Below are 14,205 nucleotides of genomic sequence, written 5' to 3' on the forward strand. Positions count from 1 at the left end.
CTTCTTCATTTTTGTTTTTCAAGACAGGGTTTCTCTGTGTAATAGCTCTGGTTGTCCTGGAATTCATTCTGTAGACCAGGCTGGCCTTGAACTCAGAAATCCACCTGCCTCTGCCTCCCAAGTGCTGGGATTAAAGGTGTGTGCACTACCACTGCCCAGTGAGTTCTCTCTTCTTAAAAAAATTATCACACAGGCAATGGTGGCACATGCCTTTAATCCCAGCACTCAGGAGGCAGAGGTAAGCAGATCTCTGAGTTTGAGGCCAGTCTGGGCTACAGAGTGAGTTCCAGAACAGCCAGGGATACACAGAGAAGCCTTGTATCTTCTGGAAAAAAAAAAACCAAACAAACCAAATTATAGACACTAACACTAAAATGACACAGATATTATCTTAATTGGAAAAAGCTTTTTTAAATGGCCACCATAAAAATGCCTCACTAGCTGGGCGATGGTGGCACAGGCCTTTAATACCAGCACTTGGGAGACAGAGGCAGGGGGATCTTTGTGAGTTCAAGGCCAGCCTGGTCTACAGATCAAGTTCCAGGACAGCCAGGGTTACACAGATAAACTCTCTCTTGAAAAACCAAAGGAAAAAAAATCACACTATCCAGTGTGTGTGTGTGTGTGTGTGTGTGTGTGTTGACCTGAATGGCATGGTGTCCGTGTGAAGGTCAAAGAACAACTTGGTCAGTCTTGGCAGCGAACACCTTTGCCTGCTGAGCCTTCATCTGTAATGGCCCCGGAGTCCCCTCTTCCTGTAAGCTTCACGCCTTTCAGCTTGGCCCTCTCCTACGCTCGATCTTTTCTCTTCACGTGTCATTGTTGCTGCCTGGCACCACTGCGGACCGATGGACAGGCACGCCAGTCCACTTCTGCATGCCCTTATCTCACAGGGCAGGGAGCACACAAGTCCGGAGAGCCTGTCCCTGTCAGTTCCATCTGGTACAGCGGTGGTGCGGCCGAGTGACATCCAGAGCTGACTCTCTCTCTCCACAACGTGGGGAGGATGCTTGTTTGTATGAGGAGGCACACAGGGTTCCTTTACTGTGCCGTCAGCCTAAGGCCGAAGGAGCATTGGGATGCCAGCTTTTCTGATTTGCCATTTTGCAGATGCCACTTTTTTTTTTTTTTTTTTTTTTAATTCCCAGACAAGGTTTCTCTTTGTAGCCCTAGCAGTCATAAAACTCGCTCTGCTGGAAAAACCAAAAAAAAAAAAAAAACAACTCGCTCTGTAGACCAGGCCTTGAACTCACAGAGATCCACCTGCCTCTGCCTCCCAAGTGCTGGAATTGAAGGCGTGCCCCACCACCACTGGGCTGAGATTCCCCTCTTTAAAGCACATTTCAGTACTTAGCTCCTGTACTCAGCTCCTGGTCGCCTCATTTCTTGCCTCCTCTCTACAGGCTCTGATGTGACAGTACAACTGGACACAGCTGAGCTCAGGCTTGTATTCCAACTACCTTTTGGCTCACACACCAGACTGTTCCTCCAGGAAGTTGCCAGAGCCTGTCCAGGTAGGTAAGAGCCAGGTTTCCAGGGAAGGCTGTGGTGGCTGGAGGTACTGACCTACCCTCTCCATAGCTGACTTTCCAAACCCACTGGGTGCATACACCACAATTGCTGCGCCATCTCAAGGCTGCTGGCGTGGGGTCACAGTGTCCAGGGCTGCCAGCCAACTCTTGTATTGCTTTTCCTTTTTGAGACGGGGGTCTTGCTTCCAAGTCCTGGTCCTGCCTCAGCCCCCATCCTGAATGTTATGATTACAGGCGTGTGTCATCACACCTGGCCAGCATGTGTTTTGCTGTTTAGGGTTTCTGAACCTAAGCGTTAACTGGGCTGTGACTCTGAGGATATGGGGCTTCTTCCAAGTTAGCTGGGAGGCCCAAAGTCTCTATATCCAAAGCTACAACCAAGGGGAGTCTGTCAAATGTATTCTGCCCTTAAACCCTGCTCTGTTCCCAAATGCAGCTAAAAAAAAGTCTAGCTTTGGGCCAGCGGAGAGAAGTTAGTGGCCATTTGACAGAATTTGTTTAGATGGGAGGTCAGCCAGGCAAGCGGAAGACAGTTTGTACACAGAGCAGAGGCCCGGTGACAGAATATGCAAATTCATGCTGCCAGGTGCTGGGGCTCAGGGGCTCACCCAGTGCCATTACCATTGGGGAGGAGTTCCTCTAAAGCTACCATCTTGTCTCTGCAGGGGTGTGCGGAGGCTTTGTCTCCTGTTAGAACTGCCTCTGGGGCTTGCCCTGGCTCCAAGCATCTCACTAGATGTGTCCGGAAGGGGACTGGCTTTGGAGGCAAATTGGCTGTGGGGTAAAAGGAAATCAGGTCAAGAATTATGGAGCCTTGAGTGGTTAAGGAGTTTAAGTGTTATTCTATACGCAGGGAAACTTGACCTCTAAATCGTAAAATAATAAAGATAATTCATTTATGAATGTTAGTAGTGGTTGTAGGCAGGGGTAATAATAATAATTCAGGTTGGGGGCTGGAGAGCTAGCTCAGAGGTTAAGAGCATTGGCTGCTCTTCCAGAGGTCCTGAGTTCAATTCCCAGCAACCACATGGTGGCTCACAACCATCTATAATAAAATCTGGTGCCTTCTTCTGACGGGTAGGCAAACATGCAGGACATAATAAATAAATAAATCTTTAAAAAAAATAATTCAGGTTGGACATCCCTAACATGGAAATCCAAACTGGAAATCCCCCAAAATCTGAATTTTTTTGTTTGTTTGCTTTGTTTTTTTGAGACAGGGTTTCTCTGTGTAGCCTTGGCTGTCCTGGACTGCTCTGTAGACCAGGCTAGCCTCGAACTCACAGAGATCTACCTGCCTCTGCCTCCTGAGTACTGGTGTGCACCACTATGACTGGCCCAAACTTTTTTTTTTTTTTTTAAAGAAAGGATCTTATGTAGCCTAGGCTGTCTCAAACCTGCTGTACAGCTGAGGATGACATTGAACCCTGATTCTTCTGCCTCTACCTCTCAGATGCTAAGTGTATAGGCCCAAACTTACTTAGTTTTCTTTAGGTGGGGTCTCACATAGACCAGCTTTGAACACACTGTGTAACCAAGGATGACCTTGAACTCCTGATCCTCATATCTCTACCTCTCGAGTGCTAGGGTTACAGGTGCCTGGGTTCATAGTGCTGGGGATCAAAACCGGCCTTGTGCAGGCTACAGTAGTACTCTCCTGAAATTCAGTTCCATCCATTTCATTGTTACTTTGTTGTTGTTGTTTTTTTCCCAAGAGACAATGTTTCTCTGTGTAACAGCCCTAGCTGTTCTGGAAGTTGTTCCATAGACCAGGCTGGCCTTAAACTCAGAGATCCACCTGCCTCTGCTGGCTGAGTGTTGGGACTAAAGGCATGGGCCACTAAAAATCCAGAATTTTTAGATTGCCAACATTGTACTACAAATGGAAAATACTACATCATGAAATTCTGTTTTTAGCCAAAATTATTAAATATTGAATATAATCACCTCAATCTATGTGTGTAAGGTATACATGAGGTATGCATGAATTTTGCATTTAGACTTTGATTCACTTTCTTTCTTTCTTTCTTTTTTTTGTTTTTCTTTGTTTTTTGAGACAGGGTTTCTCTGTGTAGCTTTGCGCCTTTCCTGGGACTCACTTGGTAGCCCAGGCTGGCCTCGAACTCACAGAGATCCGCCTGGCTCTGCCTCCTGAGTGCTGGGATTAAAGGCGTGCGCCACCACCGCCCGGCCTTGGATTCCCTTTCTAAGGGTATCAGCATGTCCCAAATAGCCCAGCATCTGAATTCTGCTATAGAGGTTTCTTTCTTTCTTTCTTTCTTTCTTTCTTTCTTTCTTTCTTTCTTTCTTTCTTTCTTTCTTTCTTTCTTTTTTAGATTTATTTATTATGTATACAGCAGGTATGACTGCAGGCCAGAAGTGGGAACCAGATCTCATTACAGATGGTTGTGAGCCACCATGTGGTTGCTGGGAATTGAACTCAGGACCTCTGGAAGAGCAGTCAGTGCTCTCAACCTCTGAGCCATCTCTCCAGCCCCAGCATCTGAATTCTGAATCCCTTCTTGTCCCAGGGAAGTGGAGTAAGAGAAAGTCAATCTGTTAAGGCAAAAAGCAGGGCTCTGCAGTTACACAGCCCTTGAGTCTGACCAGTCCTTCACTGTGTGCAAGCTCTAAATCCTCCTTCCTCCAACTCTTCCTCCTTCTCCTCCTTCTTCTCCTCCTTCTCTTCCTCTCCTTCTCCTTCCTTCCCTCCCTCCCTCTATCCTTCCTTCATTCCTCTTTCACTTCCTCTTTGGGGGAGGTTTGAAACAGAGTGGCTCTCTATAGACCAGGTTGGCATCAAAGTCACAGAGATATTCCTGCCTCTGACTCCCCAGTTTTGGGATTAAAAATGTGTGCTACCACTCCAGGCTTGTTTTTGTAGTCTACTGTATCTTTCTCGGGGGGGGGGGGGGGATAAAAAGAAATAACATCTGTGAAAATGGCTAGTACACAGTCCCCTCTCTATACATGTCTAAAGTTTTTTAAGACAGGGTTTCTCTGTGTAACAGCCCTGGCTGTCTTGGAACTCATTCTGTAGACCAGGCTGGCCTTGAACTCAAAGAGATCTTCCTGCTTCCACCTCCCAAGTGCTGGGATTACAGGCATGTGTCACCACCACCTGGCTTAGACTCTTTTCTAAAACAGTTAATCCTTATCATAACCTTACAAGGTTATGATCATATAGTACGGTATTATTATCAGCAAGTCTATTATATAGATGAAGGAACTCAGGCTTGCTTAGTGAGGGCAAGTGCCCTGACTGCCTATATGGCTAGCAAGGTAGTAAACAGTGAGTGCATCCTAGGTGAGACCAGGACTGGCTAGATGTCCCTGGATCCCGAGGCTGTGCTCCAGGGCTTCCTTGGCCTGTGCCTTCCTTTCCATGTAAAGTGTTCAGAGAAAAGCTTCCTGGAGGAGGTGATGTTGACTGCCAGACTGTAAGAAAGAACAAGCATTCCCCCCCCCCCCCCCCCCCCCCCCCCCCCCCCCCCCCCCCCCCGTCAGACAAAAGGAAGGGAAAGAGCAGTGGGACTCGGGGAGGAGCAATTGTGGGACTGAACTTGGACAGGTGTGGAGAGAGCTGAGCCAGGAGAAGCCAGCAAAGGGCAGCTCATGTAGAGTAACAAAGTCCAGAGGAGCTTGGACTCTGCCCTGTAGCTGGTGGAGAGGCCTTAGTTTCCAAACGTTCCCAGTAAGATTTGCAAGCTTGAGAAGCTCCTCTGGCAACAGGTATGGAAGGCAGCAGGAACCTGCAGCAGGGGAAGCAGTAGAAAAACAAGCAGGTATGTGCCACCATGGTTCAGGCATGAAGAAGAGGCTTAGGGCCAGGAGAGGGGGCTCAGCGGTTCAGAGCACTGGCTGCTCTGGCAGAGGCCCTGGGTATGATTCCCACTACCCACAAGGCAGCTTAAACTCCAGTTCTAGGGGACCTGACGCCCTCTTCTGGCTTCCTTGGGTACCAGCATTTGCATAGTACACATGTACAGATGCAGGCAAAACATTTATTCACATAAAATAAATTGATTTTTCAAAATGAGGCTTGGACCAGGGACATGGCCATGGGACTGGGGAAGAAAGAGAGAGAGAGAGAGAGAGTGAGGAAATCATTCAGATGAGATCAAAGGTACCTTGGGGCCATGAGTTTGGGTTGTGTTGACAACTTTATCCCAACTGATTAGAACAGTGCCCGTACTTAGACATGAAATAAATATTTGCTGAGTAGATGAAGAGAGTGTGGTATTATTACCTGTGGTCAGAGTCTGGGCTGCCTGTTTCCAGGTTCTTGGCCTCTTATCCAAAGAATTGAAATGAAAGGCTCACACAGATTTGCAAAAGAAGCAAGCTAACTTCAGCAAAGCAAAGGTGTAGTGGAAGTTACAGAGGAAGACACTGCCAAGACTGACAGGGCTGCCTAGTGAGGATGCTCAAGGGTCCTGGGCTACAGCCTAGTGTACGAAGGAATTTGCTACCAAGGGGTGTAGTTTGGTGGTCCTCTATTTTGATTGGTGGGTTGTCATACATTCATTTTTTTTTACTGTGTGTACCTCTCCCCATAATGCCTCTGATTTTAATCATATGCATTCCCAATTATTCATAGGCATAAGATGGTAAATAGAGAATTTTCTCTAAAAGCTTACTAAAGGACACAATTTTGCCTTACTGTTGATGCACCCAAAGTAAGTTAGGCTGGGTCAGGCCTTCTATTCGTCATACGCAGATCCATTGGGAAGAGGATGGAATAAAAAACTGTCTAAATTTGATTGCTACCAGAGGTGGAGAAACTAACACTGTTGTTCAGAGGTGGGAGTATGTGTAGTCCATACAGGTAGGAGGTTTAGGTGGTTCTGAGGTTGCTAGGTGCATTTTTCATAGAGGTGTGTGTGTGTGTGTGTGTGCATGGTATGTGCAAATGAAGGAATTAGGAAGCCAAATGAATTATTACAAGTGTGTGTGTGTGTGTGTGTGTGTGTGTGTGTGTGTGTGTGTGTGTCTGTGTGTGTGTGTATGAGAGAGACAGACAGTCAGAGACAGACACAGAGAGTGAGAGACTGATTTTTTTTTTTTTTTTTTGAGACAGGGTTTCCCTGTGTAGCTTTGGAACCTGTCCTGGATCTCACTCTGTAGCCGAGGCTGGCCTCAAACTCACAGAGATCCACCTGCCTCTGCCTCCCGAGTGCTGGAATTAAAGGTGTGCGCCTCCACCGACTGATTGATTAAGGATATGTTACTTTAGGCTTGGGTGTCTGCCCTGCAGATCTCTTACTCTCTTACTCGTTTTTTTCCTTGGGGGTCCACACCGTGGCTGGGGTAACCAGCAGGGAAGTTATGTACTAACTCTTGTTTCTCTGACCATTATGACAGTGCTTCCTTAGGAAGGAACCTGGGTGACAGGGACAGACCTTTGGCTGTCCACCAGCCAACACTTGAGCTTTACATATGAAGTGATTAGGGTCCAGGATGAGGCTCCAAGTGAAGGAACCAGGCTGTCCTCATTAATCCTCTCTGGGTAAGGCAGTGTCTTGGCCAAGAAACAATAGGTAAAGAAAGGAATGAGCTCATGTTAACTGAGTACCTACTGTAGGCTAGACATTTTTCTAGCTATCTAGCTAATGCAAAACAAACCATGATTATCTTTTTCCATCTGTGGAGCAATAGTAGTATGGAGTAGATGTCCCGTTTTATTGACGACCCAAATTTTAGGACAAAACCCCCAGGTCTGGTAACCCCAATAGTCTAGTCTTGCCCACTGACCCCAATTTTGCAATTAAAGAGACTAGTAATGGCCAGGTATGGTGGTACACACCTTTAATCCCAGCACTCAGGAGGCAGAAGCAGGTGGACCTCTGTGAGTTCAAGGCCAGCCTGGTTTACATAGCCAGTTCCAGGACAGCTAGAGCTGTATAGTGAGTCCCTGTTTCAGCAAAGTAAAACACATCTTAAAAATGCTTTTTTTAAAAGTCGTGTATAAGCTGACACAGAACATGTAAAAAACTTAATCTGGGACCATTCATGAGCTGAAGTAACAAGGCAGCTTTGGACACTAAAGCCCGCAGAATGCCACAATTTCAGTTCAGACCCCAGCTCGGCCACTTCCTGTATGTGAATGTGGGTGGCTCTTTCACTTCTTCAGGCATTCGTTTTATGGTCTGTTCGAAGGAAAGGGAGAGATAAACTTCCCTTATCTTATAATCTAGGGGTGTTGTGAGCGTCAGTTGAGGCTGGATAGGGGTTGGTACTAAGTACCACTGAAAATAATTTGAAAGCAGTGTCCGGCCATGCCACAGCCCAAGACTCGAGCTGAGGGCTCCTCAGTATGATGTCCTTGCAAACCCAATTCAGTTGGATCTGGCTCATGCAGTTCTACAAGTTGAGCAGGCAGGACAACAAGAAGGGTTTAGCAAGAAGGGTTGATGCCAGGGCTTGGGAGTGAGACCTGGGTTTGAGTCAGAGGCAACAGTTGCTCAGGAACTTCTGGAGAGGAGGGGTGCCAAAAGAGTTAGGAGTATCAGAAGGTTGCCTTGGTATTTCTGTAGACAAGATTTCACTATATTGCCCAGGCTGGCCTGGAATTCACAATCTTCCTGACTCAGCTTCCTAAGTGCTGAGATTACATGAGTGTAGTCTAGGATGGTCCTTAACTTCCGATCCTTCCACTACTATGTTCTGAGTTCTGGGATTACAGATATGTCCCCACCACCACCAGTTTTATGTGGTGCTGGGTATTGAACCCACAAGCAGCTTGGTGCATGCTAGACACGCAGTCTACCCAGCTACATCGCCAGACCCCCAGAGGGCTCCCCGCCCCTAAACAGGGTCTCTCTGTGTAGTTTTGGTGCCTGTCCTGGATCTCACTCTGTAGACCAGGCTGGCCTTGAACTCAGAGATCCGCCTGGCTCTGCCTCCCTAGTGCTGGGATTAAAGGCGTGCGCCACCGGCATCCGGCCAGAGAGCTTGTCTTAATAGCATATTTCATTACATATGATATACAGCTTACTTCTGGGTTATCAGAAGAGGCCAGGAAGTTGCAGGTGGAGGATGGAGGTAGTTAAGTCCCCCAACCCATTTTCTAGTGCAGGCATCCGGTTAAGTCTCCAGAATTTACCACTCACTTTGTGACCTTGCATCTAGCCTTTCTGAACTTAGTTGCCTCCTCTATAAAATTAGGATAATAGTTCCCTACCTAATAAAGTTTGTTGGATAATGACGCAGTGTTGCTTTGGCAGAGCACTTTCGTCTTCACTTCTATTAATTGTATTTGGATTTCAGATCCACGCTGGGCAAAGAGGAAAGCGGGCTTGCAGAGTCTCCACTACACACAGTCTTACAGAAGTGCAGCGGGCTTTTCAAACCCGTGCCTCACTCTGTGCTCCATTGTCCCTGCCACAGGTTTTGACCCTGAGACGCGGGATCCCGAGTTCCGGTGGCTGTCTAGACACAGGTGTGCAGGGGCAGATGTCCAGTCGCCGAAACCGCGCGAGTGGAACTCGGACCCGGGTACCCAGAGCGGGTTCACGCCCATTGGAGGAGGCAGGTATCAGTCTGGGAATGCACGGCGAGGATTGGAGGATGTCTTGCTTCAGGGGCCCTTGCTACATTCTGCTTTGGGGGGCGGAGCCACGGAGGAGTCAGAATTTCTATTGGCGGAGGAGGCGCAGGGGGGCGGGCCTGAGGGAGGACGGAGAGCGCGCGGCGGGCGGCGGGATGAAGCGCTTGAGGAAGCAGACTGGGAAATGTCGGCGGGCGGCGGCTCTCGGGAAGGCGACTGTGCAGGTCGGGCGGTCGCTGCGGAGCGGGGCTGAGGTGTCGGGTCTTCGGGAGGACTGGCGGGTCGGCCGATGGCTGTGTGGGGGCGAAGGTCAAGGTCTTGGCCGCCGGCGAGGCGGGGATGCTGAGGCTCCAGTTCTGCTGGGAAGTTACTCTCCGCCCGGCGTGGGGGCGACAGGCCGGTGATCCGCGGGTCCCCGGGAATCCTGAGGCCGAGGGGTTAGGGAAGTCCCGTTGGTGGCCGGGTGCGTGACCTCCGGGCTGCTTGTTACCTCTCTGGGCGTTTCAGTTTCTCCAGCCGAGGTAGTTCCTCCGTCCCGGCCTCGGGAGGGTGGCGAGTGTCTGTGGGGGTGTGCGCGACTGTGACAGAGCTGTCTCCGAAGGAGATGTGGTCCTTGCTGGCGCTCTCTGTGCTCCTCTGCCGCTGGGACAGAGTGGCCGGTGCACGGAGCTGGAGCGCAGGAGAGCCCTGGCTGCTGTGAGACTGGAGGCCCTCAGGGATGAGGTTACAGGTGAGCCCAGCTAGGCTTTTGCCATTTGTCCCTTGGTGGCTCATGTACGGCACAAAGGCTGATTGTTGAACACGATATTGTCCTTTGCAGAGGCAGAGAGAGGCTCGGGGCTGAGATTTGGGTCAGCCCTGTGATTTGGGGCTCTCTGGTGTTTGTTTTTCCCAAGGTGTTGTCCATGAAGCTGCAGGCTCCTGAGGGCTTTGGCGCAATCCCCAATGCCCATTTCTATCACTCCTGTCGGTCCTTTGCTAGCCATGAAAGTCTGTCAAGTAGCCTTGTCAAGTATGGGCCGGGACGTTTGCAATTACAAGGCTTGGAAAGTATGAAGAGTGGGGCGAGGTGACACGTTGGGCAAGTGTTTGTAAAACGAGAGGAAACTAGGCGGCAGAGGACTTCCTCAGTCCTTCCTTCCTCGAAACCACCACAAGATGCCCACGAAGCCCCTGATGGCACAGATAGTGTGCGTCTTTCTTGGGCTTATCTCAAAGTTCACTTGTGCAGCTGTCGATTCGGTTTCCATGACCTTCTGGTCTGTGGTACTGGGACCGGTGCGTGTTTAAGATTAACATCCTCTTCTGGTCCTTCACAAGAGGCTGCCAGAAACGCAGTTAAGTGGAGAACAGGCCCGGTGGCCGCACAAAGAGGTGGGTCCTGGCTTCTGCCCACATGCCGGAGCTGGGCTATTGGGAGTTCTTTGGGCTTCCAGGAGAGAGATACAGAGCATGAGAAAATCAGGCCAGCCAGCTCTGAAAAGAGTTATCTGCCTCAGGGTGAGAAATGTGCACCGGTGGCAGAAGCATTCATTTCTCTTCACAAAGGGAAAAACCGGCCACGTGATGGAGAGGACTTACTGTCAAGATTTTGCTTTGACTTTTAATTCAGAAGATTCATCCCCATCAGAATACCCGACAGTATGTGAGATTGCGTGAGTAGCTGCTAGGTTGCTGCTGTTGAAATTGGAAAGAATGGTACCCAACCAAGCCTGCATTTATTTCTGTTTGGGCCGTCTCTGATTCCAGAGTTGCTCTGGCCCTGAACAGAGAGTTGCTTCTTTTAAGAGATGGCAGGAACCCTTTGGGCCATCTCGGGATGCACCAGTAGATTCAGCTTCAGTGGAAACAAGTAGTGGATTTTGATTCTTCCCATCTGTAGACCATCAAAATACCCACTTCCCCAAAACCTGGGGAACTAACCCAAGGCGAAAGGCTGCCTCCCGGTGCTGTTTGCAGCCAGGTGTGGTAGCAGATGCCTGGGATCCCAGCTCTTGACAGGTGGAAGCAGGACTAGGAGTTTAGAGTCGTCTTAGGTATACCGGTGAGCTCAAGGCCAGTGGTCAGATGGGCTCCCTGGAATGAGACACCATCCTACTATTAAAACAACAACAAAACCAGCTATACTTTAGGAGCTGACGTTCTGATGGAGAAAGGTCTAGTGTATACAAAGAGCTGGGTGGGCAAAGGGTCAACCTAGCAGCAGGATGGTCCTTGTAGGGTAAACAAGGGCACCTTGGAGGTCTAGGTGTTTGGGGGACAAAGCGGATCTAATTTTCATCCCATCCCTTGGCCTTGTTAGAGGAAGACCTCACTTTAGTGCTCCCCCACTCCAAACTCCTTTCTTTGATTTGTCTCAGCTGAATTCGAGTGCCAAGTTGAGGCTGGGGGGATTGTTCAGTGAGTAAAAGTGCTCACCTTGCAAGTGCAAGGACCTGAGTTCATATCCCTGGGTCCCGTGTAGAGCCAGGTACCATATCGTGGGCATCTGTAATTCCAGGGTTCCTGTAGTGAGATGGGGAGGTGGAGACAGGAGACTTTCTGGGAGCTCCAAGGCCACCGACCCTACTGTATTCATGGATGAAGGAGGGACTTTGTCCCAAACAAGGTGGAAGGTGAGGATTGCATATACACATGCAAACTTACCACGCAGAGATTTAAACAAGAGAGTTCCAGGGCGACTTGGTGGGGCTGTAGCAGGAAAAAGAGATGGAGCTAGTTTCTGATTAGGTCTGTGTCTTCAGCATGTCACAGATGTCTAGGTGCTGGGCTGTGGCATGGAATCACAGTGGCCAATGCTCTTGGTTTCCAGAGCATTATGGTCTTGTTTTGACTTTAGACTGGTCCCTCTTTCTTCAGACAGTAGCTGTTCTGCTTCATTGCTTATTTTATTGCTCTTAACTTTGGGATGCTCTTTCCTTCCTTAATAAGAAGAGTGTGGCTTGGGAGAAATGCCTCGTTATTGCTCTCTGGCAACCAAGGGCCTCTTAATTCATACAGCTCCACTGGGGATACCGTATGGGGCTCAGTACCATCTGAGTCATTTTGTAAAAAGTTCACTAGCATTTCAGTCTGGGTTCGTGGCAGAGACGTGGACTTGTATTCTGGAGGATTCAGAGCTATACATGGGAAAGCTGAAGTCCCGGGGGGTAATTCAACAAGAACAGGAGCTGGGGTCCAGCAAAATGGCACATGAGGTAAAGGCACTTGCCGCCAAGCCTGATGACCTGAGTTTGACCCCTGGAATTTCTACGGTAGAAGGAGAGAACTGACCCCCACGAATTGCCCTCTGCCTGCCACACCTGCACCATGGCACTCATGTGCCCATTCACATCACACACCTGTACCCACACACAAATTCATAACAAATAAAGGAACAGGTGTAATTTTAAAAACCAACAAAGTGGTAATAACCAATTTTGGTGTTTTGAAGCAAGTTCTTTTCTTCTAGCTGATTCAAATGAAGTTAGGCAGCTTTGTAGTAGGGGTGTGTGTGTGTGTGTGTGTGTGTGTGTGTGTGTGTGTGTGTGTTTGGAGGCCATAGTTCACCTCAGTTGTTTCCCAAGAGCCATCCATTCATCTCGTTTTTGGAGACAGGGTCTCTCCTTGATCTGGAGTTCTGATTAGCCTAGGCTGGCTGGTTAAAAAGTCCCAAGAATCCTCCTGTCTCTGCCTCCCCAGTCCTGGGATTACCGGTGAAGCCATCGCGCCTGGCTGCTGGGGGTCAAACTTGGGGGTCCCTATGCTTCTACAGCAGACACCTACTGGCCGAGCTCTCGCTCTAGCTCTGTAACCAAATTCTCACTGAAGTGTGTTATGAATATTTTCCCCTGGACCCAGGAAGCAAAGCACTAAACTCTGCCTGGCCTGTGAAAGGAAGTGACTGCTATTTATATCTCAGGGTAGCGTAAAGGGTAACCTAGATTACCAGAGTCAGAGCCAGAGAGAGTGGTAAGAAAAATAGCCTGTGGGCTGCTTTTCTGTCTCTTTCATCTGGCTTTGTCTGTATTAATAAGTAAAACCTGTGTGACCAATATATCCTTTCATTGTGGAGCAGATGAATTTGCCTTTGTTTATCTTTGAGGTGGAAATACTGCCCGTCGTGTCCGCTGCATAGGAAGTTCTTCAGGCTCCTAAGCAAATTGATTTATTTTGAGTCACTTGTTTCTTTAAACAAAACGGTACTCACCTTTCTTCCTTTTGTTGTTTCTGTCTCCATTTTTCTTCCTTGTCCCATTCAACCTCTTGTTTCTACAACAGGCAACCCTCCTTAATAACTCTTTGCTTAAGAAAATAGTTGGGGGGCTGGAGGGATGGCTCAGTGGTTGGGAGCACTGGCTGCTCTTCCAGAGGACCCGGGTTCAACTCCTAGCACCCACATGGCAGCTCAAGGCTGTCTGTGACTCCAGTTCCACGGGACCCTACACCCATGGCAGAAACACTAATGCACATAAAATAAAAATAAATTAAAAAAAAAAAAGAAAATAGTTGGTTTTGGAACTCTGCAATGTCTTGTCTGGAACAAGAGAGGTGACCCACTCAATTAGGAGTAGATCTTTACAGACATCCTCAGGGCCTGACAGTTCAGGAAGAGGGAAGCATCAATATTTACTAGAGGAAGGACAGTGTTGAGGCAGAGAAACTGATGTGTGTGTGTTGTTGTTGTTGTTGCTTCAAACACACAGTAACAACAACAAAAACACAAAGAAGAAAAATAACTGAGTGGTGGTGGCGCATACCTTTAATCCCAGCACTTAGGAGGCAGAGGCAGGTGGATCTCTGTGAGTTCGCAGCCAGAGTGGTCTACAGAGAGAGTTCCAGGATAGTCAGGGCTGTTACACAGAGAAACCCTGTCTTAAAACAACAACAACAAAAATCCCAATAAGAACAAAAATAGCTGGGCATGGTAGCACATGCCTGTAATCTCAGCACTAGGGAGGCTACATAGATCCTAGCTTGCCAGTATGTGCAAGGTCCTGAATCCTCAGTACTAGAAAAAAGAGTGAAAAATACTTTTCATAATTTGGTAGACTTTACACATGATCCATATATGAACTGAAGCTAGCATATGTAACAGGGAAGAGGCTTTCATTCTTGGTATTTTGATAAGGATTTAAGCAAAGT

At 48.4% G+C, this 14,205-nt stretch overlaps 1 protein-coding gene across 10 annotated transcripts in view; it reads left to right on the forward strand.

Moving 5' to 3' along the window:
- Positions 1-14,205, forward strand: part of Inpp5b (inositol polyphosphate-5-phosphatase B) — a 69,965-nt gene that overhangs the window by 5,563 nt on the left and 50,197 nt on the right. For 4 of the 10 annotated variants that reach the window (XM_076565036.1, XM_076565039.1, XM_076565038.1 and 1 more), the window contains exons 6-7: positions 1,404-1,514; positions 8,922-9,305. In XM_076565036.1, coding sequence (XP_076421151.1) covers positions 1,404-1,514; positions 8,922-9,305 — 495 coding nt within the window. Of the gene's footprint in view, positions 1-1,403; positions 1,515-5,188; positions 5,318-8,921; positions 9,306-14,205 lie in introns of those variants that run through there. The other 6 variants (XM_076565040.1, XM_076565041.1, XM_076565042.1 and 3 more) reach the window with 4 other exon arrangements.

The sequence above is a fragment of the Peromyscus maniculatus genome, chromosome 2 (genome assembly GCF_049852395.1).
Source record: "Peromyscus maniculatus bairdii isolate BWxNUB_F1_BW_parent chromosome 2, HU_Pman_BW_mat_3.1, whole genome shotgun sequence".
Taxonomy (NCBI): domain Eukaryota; kingdom Metazoa; phylum Chordata; class Mammalia; order Rodentia; family Cricetidae; genus Peromyscus; species Peromyscus maniculatus.